Here is a 12671-nt window from a genome sequence, read left to right as displayed (position 1 = left end):
TCCAAGACTTCAAAGGAGGGCAAGTCACTTCTCGCCCTCTCTCTAGCTTTCTTTCTCTCTTTCTCCCCCTGCTACTTTTTGACAGCCAATAGTGAGGCCCAGAAACAGATGGAGAAACAGCACACAAGCACTCTGCTGGCTACCCCCTGATCACTTTCTGCATGCTTGGTCTCCCTAGGACAGCGGTTCTCAACCTGTGGGTCCCCAGATGTGGTTGGACTACAACTCCCATCATCCCTGAGCTCTGGCCTTGCTAGCTAGGGGTATGGGAGTTGTAGTTCAACAACATCTGGGGATCCACAGGTTGAGAAAGGTTTTTAAGCAGAGGTTGGGTGGCCATCTGTCATGGATGCTTGAGTTGAGATTCCCGCATTGCAGGGAATTGGCCTAGATGACCCTCAGGGACCCTTCCAACTCTGCAATTCTATGAGAAATGTGTCCATTTAATCCTACCCTCTGTTTCTTGTTATTTAACTAGTTACTGATCCACAAGAGGACCTTGCCTCTTACTCCATGACTGCTAAGTTTATTCAATAATCTTGGGTGAGTTACTTTGTCAAAAGCTTTTTAAAAGTCCAAGAACACAATATGAACCTCTGTCTATATGCTTGTTGATGCTCTCAAAGAACCACCTCACTAGGCAGTCACCAGATACTAATGTATTTAAATATTTTGTTGCTGTTAGTCTTCAGGTTTTTAGAAATGTGCTCCACAAATTATTTATTTGCATCTCTTATTGTCCTCTTGCATATTTTTAGGCAAAATTTGTGTTCCTTTTTGTTCTCCTCATTTGGACAAGACTTTCATTTTCTAAAGTAAGCCTTTGTGTCTCTAATACCCCCCCCCACACACACACACACTTTGCTTATGAACCACATAAGGCTAACTCCTGGCCCTGCAGTATACGTTATAACTGAGCTTTTATACAACTCCCAAATATTTTGGAAAGATTTGACCCTAACTATGCTAGGCACTGTACATCTGATTCCACATATGTGTTCACCACAGGCATGAACTCAATGCACAGCTCTGGGACGGTGGAAACTTTTATGTGGAGTCAGGCTGTGCATCCGCTAAAAATGTGTGTATATCTTTAGCTCTTATACCCAATAAAGAACTTGTCACACCAGGTAGAAGAAAAAGATTGATTTATTGAACATACATGAAGAAAGACAGCATATATAGGTGCTGCTTCAATCAGCAAGGTTAAAAATATGCAGGCAGCAAATAATCATTAAGCATTTACAGACACACCTTAATTCTAAAGAATCCCTGACTACCGAAAAGCCTAGAGAATAAGCAGAGCAATTTCCCATAGCCTTAAACTGAAAAGAAGGGAAGGGGAAGGGGAAGGGGAAGGGGAAGGGGAAGGGGAAGGGGAAGGGGAAGGGGAAGGGGAAGGGAATACCTGATCTTGGAGCAAGCAGGATTTGAGAACTATAGCATGGCTGTCAACTTTTCCCTTTTCTTGTGAAGAATCCTACTCAGAATAAGGGAATTTCCCTTAAATAAAGGGAAACGTTGACAGCTATGAACTACAGTCATACCTCAGGTTGAAGTAGCTTCAGGATGAATATTTTCGGGTTGCACTCTGCAGTGACCTGGAAGTAACGGAGCGCATTACTTCCAGGGTTTGCCGCTTGCGCATGCGCAAACACTCAAAATGATGTCACGTGCAAGCGCCGAATCGTGGCACGCGCATGCGCATGTGCAGACGCGCAGTTGCAGGTTACGCTCTACTCAGGATGTGAATGGGGCTCCGGAACAGATCCTATTCGCATCCAGAGGTACCACTGTATGCCTCTGGTAAGAATTAAGCTCCCTCCTTCAGAATTCCATGCAGGCAAGGCAACAAAGTCTCTCACCCATTATTTGGTCTAGAAAATTGGATTTACCAGGAAGGTGGAGTCATGGGAGCTGGGAATTGACAAACCATTGAAAATTCCTTGCCTAACTATACTTTGAACCGAAATAACCTCTATGGAGAGGTCAGAGGGCTTCCTTAGTGAGTGAATAACATTACACCTCTTTTGAAATCTAAAGTGGCTGTGTTGGGTTTTCTCGGCAATTGTCTATCTACATATATATTGAATTTGAAAGCCCTGTGACCACTAGTCCTTATTGGTTCGACAGCACTTACATCTCACACCAGGCCTTGGGTACCACTTAAGATTAAGTCCAGGGTTACCACCTGTCTGGCTGTTCAATGACCAATTCTTCCTGGGCACAGTCTGACCTTTAGAGTGCCTAGAAATTGCACTTATCCGTTGTGACTTGAGCACACATGAATATTGCCTATCTTGCTGTAATACAACTCCCTTCATACCTGACCATTGGCCAAGCTGACTGGGGCAGCTAGGAGTTGGAGTCTAAGAGCTGAAGTCCAGACACTGGTTCTCTCTCTGCTGCCTGAACTTAAGGGCTTCATGGTGCCGGGTGAAGTCATATTCATATGCCTGTTTCAATTCAAGATATTTGGTTACTTCCAGATCACGATACTTGAGTGGCTGAGAACTGCAGCCCTGCAATGGGGGTAGGCAAGGTAGACAGCAGTTCCCAATTTTTGATAGGTGTCCTGTTGCTCTCCTTGATTCATGAAATGAGCAGATGGATCATTCATGACGTATCAGCTCCAGTCAATAGTGGATTTCCCAGGATGGCCCACAGTCTTCCTTCCCTGAGTGATGCTTTCATCCACTGTGCAAAAATGCTAGAATAAAAAGAGTGGAGTTTGGCCCTCAAGCTGTGGAGGCTTCAGTAAAGACCCCACTTGGCTTGGAACAGGTGAGGAAGCTCTGGCGTATGGGCAGAACATGGCACTCCAGAATTCTCTTTCTTGACCTCTAGAACTTCCACTAGGGACGTGGGTGGCGCTGTGGGTTAAACCACAGAGCCTAGGACTTGCCAATCAGAAGGTCGGCGGTTCGAATCCCCGTAACAGGGTGAGCTCCCGTTGTTCGGTCCCTGCTCCTGCCAACCTAGCAGTTCGAAAGCACGTCAAAGTGCAAGTAGATAAATAGGTACCGCTCCAGTGGGAAGGTAAACGGCATTTCCGTGTGCAGCTCTGGTTCGCCAGAAGCGGCTTAGTCATGCTGGCCACATGACCCGGAAGCTGAACACTGGCTCCCTCGGCCAATAAAGCAAGATGAGCACCGCAACCCCAGAGTCGGCCACGACTGGACCTAATGGTCAGGGGTCCCTTTACCTTTACTAGAACTTCCACAGGCCACGCCTCTCCCTTGCTCTTGCTCTTGCCCTGTGCCCTCCTTGGGTGCTTTAGCTTGGCTGGAATGTGACTCTAACCAGCTTTTGTATTTGGGTTAATGGTTCTTATTCATTTAATCCTTCTTCAGGGGGCTATTCTGAGGAAGACACCCAACATCTCCCTTTGCTCTTTTTCCAAGCAATATTTTTTTTTTAAGAAATGCAGCACTTACATCTACTACCAAGAGCCCAAGGAAGCACAGAAGGAGGCCACCCCAAATCATCCGAACCATATTCTCAGTGCTGAGTTTTTCCTGGGTTAATGATCCTGCTCCTACAGTAAATTTGGAGGTGTGGGGGGGAAAGGGATATTGAATCAGAAAAGGTGAAAAACAAGAAACATATTACATCTTCCTTAAGATACCTTGGGTGCTTTAGACTTGGCTGGAATGTGACTCCAACCAGCTTTTGTTTTTTGTTTTTTTAAAAAAATATGGGTGTTATTCAGTTAAGCCTTCTTCAGGGGGCCTATTCTGAGTAAGACTGAGCTGAATGCCATCCTTTAATTTTTATTTAATTACATAAAGAAGATAAAGCAGAATAAAAGAAAGAAAAATACTGTTAATGTGATTTGTTTAAAACAAATATCCCAAAGTTAGAGCAAGCTGGGATAGCTGGGGAAGCAGGCTTGTTGGTTTTTTAATATCTGATGTAGATTTTTTTTTTCAATTTCGTTGTTCTGTATGGGACAATGACAATAAAGATTATCGTATTATTATAGGCGAGTCAGAAGGATTATACAGTGGAACCTCGGTTTTCGAACGTATTCATTTCCGGAAGACCATTTGACTTCCGAAACATTCGGAAACCGAGGATCAATAGGAAGTCAGCAAAATCCATTGGGAAAAATGGAGAAACGCCCCTTGGAAGCTGTTTGACTTCTGAGGTGAGTTTAAAAATGGAAGCAATTACTTTGGGGTTTTCGGCATTCAGGTTCTGAATTTTTCATCAATGGAGACATTCGAGGACCGAGGTTCCACTGTACAGTGTCAGGATATCAATGAGGGTTCACAAGTATACCTTTACGTTTGCATCTGAGTTTTTCCTGGGTTAATGACTCTGCTCCTACGGCTGATGTGGAGGTGAAAGAAAAGGGATATTGAATCAGAAAAGGTGAAAAACAAGAAACATATCACATCTTCCTCAAAAACAAGCCAACATCAAGACATGGTGTATGAAGCTGGCTTGTTTTACTCAGCTGTAGTTGGGATGATCTGCCATTTTTCTGGCTTTGGACCAGAGGTACTGCTAAATATTTACAGGGTTCAGGGCAGAAGCCGATGTCAGGAACTGGGCAGAGGAGGAATGGTGGAGACCATCTCCCCAGCCTGACCCATCCAGAGAAGAAGAAGACAGTTCAGAATTACAACAGGGGTTTGAGGGAGATGGCAGATGAGCTGGGAAATAATGGGAGAGGAGGAAGAAGCAGAGCTGGAGCAACTGGCTGACACGTTATCACTAGAAAGCATTCCAGACCCACCATCTCCCAGAACCCAGTGGGCCTTAAAAGTAGGAGAGCAAAGGGCTGAGAAGCAAAGGGCGCTCAGCGCCACCCATAGAAGAGATGACGAATGAAAAGGGGGAGGGGAGATTTACTTGGGGGCAACACCATTATTCTAAGAGGCTGTGTTCATAACCCTCTCTCTGTATATATTGAATAAATAGCAGGTGGTTAGGACTTTTCCTTATCTTATCCATTCCTGGCAACCTGGCATGGGGGTTGGTTCCTCTCCTGCTTGATGGCCTGTGATGACACCCCCCCCCCTTGGGGTCCCTTGTAACTCTACAATTCTACGACTTGACGAATAACATTTCCTATATGTTAAGTTTCATATGAATATAAGCTTCTGGGAAATTAAGGTGGTGGTTGAATGAGGTCTTTGCCAGCCCTGTGTTTTACAGTGCAGCCAGCTGCCCTACGTTTTGTTTTTAAGGAGAAAGTGATATGGTGACCAGTACAGTGGTACCTCGGGTTACATACGCTTCAGGTTACATACGCTTCAGGTTACAGACTCCGCTAACCCAGAAATAGTGCTTCAGGTTAAGAACTTTGCTTCAGGATGAGAACAGAAATCATGCTCCGGTGGTGTGTCGGCAGCAGGAGGCCCCATTAGCTAAAGTGGTATTTCAGGTTAAGAACAGTTTCAGGTTAAGAACGGACCTCCGGAATGAATTACGATACGATACGATACGATACGATACGATACGATACGATACGATACGATACGATACGATACGATATCTTTATTGTCATTGTCCCTTGCGGAACAATGAAATTGAAAGGTACCACCCGAGGTACCACTGTACAAACTCAGAGATGAAAAGAAGACAGAGTCCCTACCAGAGAAGAATGGCAGGTTAAGTTGATGGACTATGCCGAATTGGCAAAAATGACCGGAAGAATAAGAAATCAGGAAGATGAAATTTTTAACAAAGAATGGGGGAAATATATAATTTGCCTTAGAAACCATTGTAAACAATAAAAATTATTAGTAGGATTGGAATAACAACTGTAGTTTAATGCTGAATTTGGGGTATAATGGAGATTTAAAAGATTTGGATTAATACATAAGATGCAGGAGGAAAAAGTTAATATAAGGACCCACAAAGGGGAGGAGGAAAGTTCAGGAGATTCTTTGGGATTCTTTTTCTATGCTGGTTGTTTGATAATTGCTTGTAAATTTTTAAAATCTGAAAAACTAAATAAAAAGGAGAAAGGAAAAGAAAATGTGTGGCGAGGGTGTTGTGGGGTTTGTAGCTTTCTTGCAAAGAGAATGACATAAGAACAATAAGTGGGGGCTAGTGGGTTGTTGTTTTATTTTTATTAGGTATTTTGTGGTTTTCTATCCCGATTTTATTCTGTGAACCGCCCTTAGACACCCCACCCCACCCTGGGTATAAGGCAGTATATAAATTCAATAAAGGAGGAGGAGGAGGCTGAGGAGGAGGAGGAGGAGGAGGAGGAGGAGGAGGAGGAGGAGGAGGAGGAGGAGGAGGAGGAGGAAGAAGAAGAAGAAGAAGAAGAAGAAGAAGAAGAAGAAGAAGAAGAAGAAGAAGAAGAAGAAGACTGCTAGATTACTCCCCCACGCCCTAGATCAGGGTGTCTCAGCATCTAGGAACTGGCCGTGCCAGATGCTGGACCTCACGTTATAATTGCTGGACAACTACCAAAATAGATTTTGTGAAGGGAGACTTGTTTCAGTTCTTTCCAAATAGAACTGAAAATGGCATTCTCAGTCATACCTTATGCCTCACTGAATTTACTGGAGTTAAAATGCATAGGATTGAAGCCCTGGAGATTACACCAGGACAGCAGGCAATCATTCCAAGCATGAAGCACCCTAAATATTTATTTATGCTCATTGCTGTCCATTACCTTCAGTCACGGTGAGATTCACTGTCGCATGCAGTCTTAAATCCATGGATTTAATTGTCGCGCGGTACATTCCCGCATCGTGAAGCCCCACGCGATGAAGCACTAGCGTGCCATTCTTGAGAACGTCTGCCCGCTGCTGATACATCTCATGCACCAGTTTGTTAGTATTACATTCTTTCCCCCACCATTTGAGGGCTGTTCCACTGCAATTGTCTACAATGTATGCAAGGATAAGGTCATTTCTGTTGCCAGCAATAAAAGTCCATGTGATGTGGAGGAATTCCCAGGAAGGACTGGAGGGCTGAAGGGAGAAGGGTAACTGAACAGTCTGGTTGATGGTAGCATTGATCCAACTGTGAGCTGAGGAAATGGGCACTGCTGATGCCATGCCTGGAAGAAACAGAGAAGGAAAATGCATGTGCTGTCTGCTATACATAAATGGTAAGGTAAAGGTAAAGGGACCCCTGACCATTAGGTCCAGTTGTAGCCGACTCTGGGGTTGTGGCGCTCATCTTGCTTTATTGGCCAAGGGAGCCGGCGTACAGCTTCCGGGTCATGTGGCCAGCATGGCTAAGCCGCTTCTGGCGAACCAGAGCAGCACACAGAAACGCCATTTACCTTCCTGCCAGAGCGGTACCTATTTATCTACTTGCACTTTTACGTGCTTTCGAAATGCTAGGTTGGCAGGAGCAGGGACCGAGCAACAGGAGCTCACCCTGTCACGGGGATTCGAACCGCTGCAAGTCGAACTGATCGGCAAGTCCTAGGCTCTGTGGTTTAACCCACAGCGCCACCCGCGTCCCATACATAAATGGTATGTGTGGCTAATACCTATTGAAAACCTTATCCTCGACGTATTTATCTAATCCCTTTCAAAAGTCACCCATGTTGGTGGCCATCATCATGTTTTTCTTAGAACATCTGTACAGAAAAAGCCTATCAGAGAAGGGGGCCCTGCTCAGTAGCTGATAAGATAATCTAGTGCTTTTCAATCAATACCAGTCATCCTGAAAGATGAATGCTTTAAAAAATGGCAGAAAGAGATTTCAAGATTTATCGGGGGGGGGGGGCAAAAGGCCAAGGATAAAACATAAAATACTTACAGGAAACTAGGATTTCAGAAGGAGAGGTCAAAGTTAGAAACAGAATTGCTAGAACCCAATTCTAAGAATCTGTCTAGAATGTATAATTTGCTGCTAAAATGGAACACACAGGATGAAACGGTTAAATCAGCTATGATTAAGTGGGCACAAGATGTTGGTCATGATATTATGTTTGCTGACTGGGAGCAGTTATGGACCACAGGTATTAAATTTACGGCATGTAGTGCCTTGAAAGAGAATATAATGAAAATGATCTATAGGTGGTACATGACCCCAGTCAAGCTTGCAAAGATATATCACTTGCCCAATAACAATTGTTGGAAGTGTAATGAATGCGAAGGAACTTTTTATCATCTTTGGTGGACCTGCCCGAAGATTAAGGCCTACTGGGAAATGATCTATAATGAAATTAAGAAAATCCTTAAGTGGACATTTATAAAGAAACCAGAGGCTTTTCTCTTGGGCATGGTGGGCCAAACGGTTCCAAAGAAAGATAGAACATTCTTTATGTACGCAACAACAGCAGCAAGAATTCTTTTGGCGAAGTATTGGAAGACTAAAGAAGTACCTACTCTGGAAGAATGGCAGACCAAGGTGACTGAATTTATGGGACTGGCAGAGATGACCGGCAGAATCCGTGACCAGAAGAGAGAGACAGTGGAAGAAGACTGGAAAAAATTCAAAATCTATCTTAAAAATTGTTGTAAAATTTCGGAATGTTAAAGATGTCAAGGGATTAGATATAAAGAATTACAGCTGTAGAAATTGAAATTTAGAAAAAAGCTCTAAAGAGAATTAAATATAAAAAGGGATGAAGGATTGCTAAAAAAAATTTAAAATAAGGATGCAGTGAAGGGGAGGTTTGGGGAAGTCGCGTTATGTTTGTTTGTTTTTTGTTTATGTTGTAAAATTAATAAAAATTATTTTTTTAAAAAAAAAAACATAAAATACTTACAGATGTAAAAGATAGAGGCAGGTTTGCCCTCCCAGACCTTAAATTGTATTATTATTATTTTTGTTTGTTTGTTTTTGTAATAAATTTTTATTGAAATTTTTCCATAGTTTGGTATGGATCAGGAACTGGACTGCAAGAAGATCAAGGGACTGCAAGAAGATCAAACCTCTCTATTCTGAAGGAAATCAGCCCTGAGTGCTCACTGGAAGTACAGATCCTGAAGCTGAGGCTCCAATACTTTGGCCACCTCATGATAAGAGAAGACTCCCTGGAAAAGACCCTGATGTTGGGAAAGATGGGGGGCACAGGAAGAAGGGGGTGACAGAGGACGAGATGGTTGGACAGTGTTCTCGAAGCTACCAGCATGAGTTTGACCAAACTGCGGGAGGCAGTGGAAGACAGGAGTGCCAGGCGTGCTCTGGTCCATGGGGTCACGAAGAGGCAGACACGACTAAACAACAACAGCCCAATATAAACATTTTTGCACACTAATATATGCATTTTGCAATCTTTTTTTGGTGGCACGCCAACTCAAAATTGAGAAAAGTATAAAAATTCAAGAGTAGGTGTATTTTGGTCCATGTGTTGATTCAGCGGGAGGGGTTCATCTAATGAAACTTGTCATCAGAAGCCCTGCAAAAGGGTTTCAACCCATGCAAGAGAGATTTCTCCCTTCCTCCCCTTGTGCATCCCACAAATTTGGCCTAGGATGGGTCAAGAGATCGCCCAGAACCCGAGACATAACTGGGCCCCCTTGCTTCTTTGGCATGGAGATATATAGGTGCCTCCAAAGCAAAGAGAGACCATGGACCAGAAACTCAAAGAGTTTCCTTTTCGTTGCCTTTCGCGCTCCGCCAATGACTTTCTAAATTAAGGGCAATTTTTGCGCCCTTGGCAGCCACCAACCTATCTAACTCCTAGGTACGCCCCTGCTCAGAACAGCACACAGGGGAAAAGGGATTGTTTTGTTTGGCAAGCTGAATTGCTTGGGCAGATGGAAGATTCGACATAATGCGATGTTGATTTCCACCCAGGGTGTGGGGTGATCTGCTTTGGGTTTTCTAAAGGAGAACAAAATGTCTAAACTCACTGCCATTCATTTGGTGCTCCTGCCCTTCAGAAACTCACCCCAGCAGCCTCACTATCCCATTTGTAGAACGCTTATAGCAATAACCGCCCATCTTGCAGGCTCTTCTGCCCAACTTCCAAAACACAATCTGCTTTTGCTTTTACTCACCTGAGAATGCCCAGAAGAATGCCATGCCGATCAACATCCTGGAGGGTCGTACAATTAGATACCGCACCAATTCTGAAATCATACCCGTCTCAAACCTCCAACAATTGAACTGCTTCCTTAATTGAATGTTTCAAAACTGCGTCTCTCATTTTTGTTCTATGTGGTAAGTGAAAGATCTGGTCTCTGGAAAATGAGAGAGGCAAGCAGCTCTGGTGTGATGAGACCACTCGAGATAACACGATCAGCAAAGGATGTGGTCTAGCAGGGTCAGGTACCTGCTGCACAATACATTTAGGCTGGGCAGCTAGGAAGAGAATAGAAACTTAACTTGCACCATTTCAGAGAATTGTGGCCTTGAAGCAGAAACCGAGGGGAAGGGCGACAGCTCGGCAAAGTGGTAAGCAGAAGGCAGATGAGGAATAGAAATGTCATGTAGAAACCGCAGTCTTTATAATGTATTAAATTAGGGTTGGTTGCTTGGTGAATGGGACGTATACAGCTGTGTGTGTGCAAAAAGGGGACTGCCCAGAGGACGCTCAGCGTTCTACTTCCCTGCTTCTTCAAATGGCAAGATGTTCTAGGGGTGCAGCCTTTAACCAGGGTTGTTTTCCTCTCCAAAAAGGTCACTGGAGGCTTGTGACAAGACTCCCTTTGACACTGGACAAGAATCTTTGCCTACTGGCTTCCAAGTCCTGAGGAATATTGCAGGTGGAGGATGGATAGCGATGGGAAATCACATGGGGACAGGAGATTTAGCAGTTTGAGTCCACCATCATTCATAGCATCCCAGAGGGAATGGGGGTTAAGCCTGGGAGATGCACATCATGACTTTAAAACAAAAAAATAAAATAAAAACGATCCCTATCCTCTCTGCACTATATGGGAAGGTTTCAGGAGGGAGAGCAGTGAGAGGGAATTATACATTTTGTCTTCCCTGCTTTCCAGAAAGCTGCCTGTCCTAGCTATACAGAAATACAGATGCTTCAGGTTGCATGTTTTTGGATTACGAACACGCCAAAACCCAGAAGTACCGGAACGGGTTACCTCCGGGTTTCACCACTCGCACATGCACAGAAGCGCTAAATCATGCTTTGCGCATGCGCCAAATCAGGACCTGCGTGTGCGCAGACGCGGCGCTGCAGGTTGTGAATGCTGCGGGTTGAGAACGTGCCTCCCGCATGGATCACGTTCGCAACCCGAGCGTCCACTGTATAGCAATTAGTTAGGTATGTTTGGGGTTGATAGACAGCCAGTGGGGAAATGTTCCTACATCATCATCATCATCATGTTTTAATTGTATGCCGCCTTTCCACAGTTAAAAAACAATGCTCATAGCATAACAAGATTTACATAATTACAAAAGTCATAAACAATCAATAAACCACATCAAAAAATACACAACCAAATGGGAAACAATTTCCACATACAGTGGTACCTCTGGTTACGTACTTAATTCGTTCTGGAGGTCTGTTCTTAACCTGAAACTGTTCTTAACCTGAAGCACCACTTTAGCTAATGGGGACTCCTCCTGCCGCTGCACCACTACTGCAAGATTTCTGTTCTCACCCTGAAGCAAAGTTCTTAACCCGAGGTACTATTTCTGGGTTAGCGGAGTCTGTAACCTGAAGCGTATGTAACCTGAAGCGTATGTAACCCAAGGTACCACTGTAAATCAAAATCTAAAACTAAGAATACAGCATTAATGTCACAGTTTAAAATGACAGAGGTAAAAAATAACAGCAATTTAAACAAACAAAAACAAAACAAAATCAAGCCCTCTCTGCCCAGCAGCGGCAGCGGCAGCGGCAGTGGCAGTCCTTTATAGAGCCCATCAGGCCCCGCCCTGGGCCAGGTGTTGAGTGGGTATCTATATATTAGGAAGTCCTGACTGTTTATCTATACATGATCATGTATAGTGATCATGTATCTCACAGCCTGCAAAACAAGGTGGCAGGGTAGGGTAGCACAGTTGTCACAACACTAGGGTGGCAGGATAGTTCTGGACAAGTACATTGCTCCAACAAGCTAGGAAGTCAATGATGGCTTTCCAGCCTCAGCCTCTCTGAGGCTCCAACTGGCCCCTTGGTGAACTAGTCTCTTAAAGGCTCAACCCACCAGGCTGAAGACAGATACATCTCGTCTCCTATCTGGTGTGTTCCCTCCACCATTGGGCTGGTGAGCTAGTGTGGAAAGCCTTCGGTTTCCCTGTGATGGATCTGGGTCTGGTTCTATAGGCCCTGGTACTCTGGGAACTGGTTCAGCGGATTCTTGCCTACCAGGCTGAGATTCAGAGCTCCCTTTATTACCACAATCAGATTCAGGATCAAGAATCTAATCTGTCTCCCCAGCTGTGGCCTCTGACTGCAGCAGTCCTGGCTGCTGCTGGACTTCAGGTTTGTGATATCATGCTAACTCCATTCCTAATGTAGATCTTCGCTCACCCTTTTCCCCCTAGCAGGAAGGGCACCACGTTGTGGTTCAGCTCAGGTGTCAAAATGTCTTGGGCTGGACCTGCTCTCAGCTCATTTTGTGGAGACATATGGGATTTTATTCATGAGTGACCATGGTATCTTGTGTTCACAACTAATCACAAGTTTGTTTCTTTTTGCAACAGAAGTAAGCCTTTTGTTATTACTTTAAACAGAATAAGCTTTTAGTTTTGTTTCCTCCAGTTCCTCAATTTGTTTCTGGTCTTAAATTTAGTTTTCACCATTTCTGCAGTTTCAGTTTGCAATT

The 12671-nt window shown here is 44.2% G+C and overlaps 1 protein-coding gene across 1 annotated transcript; it reads right to left on the bottom strand.

Annotated features, from left to right (window-relative positions):
• Positions 1 to 1915: 1915 nt before the first annotated feature.
• Positions 1916 to 10198, bottom strand: LOC309337223 (uncharacterized protein). The gene is made up of 4 exons (XM_081853975.1): positions 9936 to 10198; positions 6641 to 7030; positions 3438 to 3538; positions 1916 to 2710 (listed from the first exon to the last, which is right to left on the bottom strand). The coding sequence occupies exons 1-4, from the start codon at positions 10015 to 10017 to the stop codon at positions 2627 to 2629; spliced, it is 657 nt and encodes a 218-aa protein (XP_081710101.1). The 5' UTR covers positions 10018 to 10198; the 3' UTR covers positions 1916 to 2626.
• Between the last annotated feature and the right edge of the window lie 2473 nt (positions 10199 to 12671).

Source organism: Podarcis erhardii (genome assembly GCF_964252035.2).
Source record: "Podarcis erhardii genome assembly, chromosome: 2".
Taxonomy (NCBI): Eukaryota; Metazoa; Chordata; class Lepidosauria; order Squamata; family Lacertidae; genus Podarcis; species Podarcis erhardii.
The sequence above is the reverse complement of the archived record's forward strand: the minus strand, read 5'-3'. Positions and strand labels throughout refer to the sequence as shown.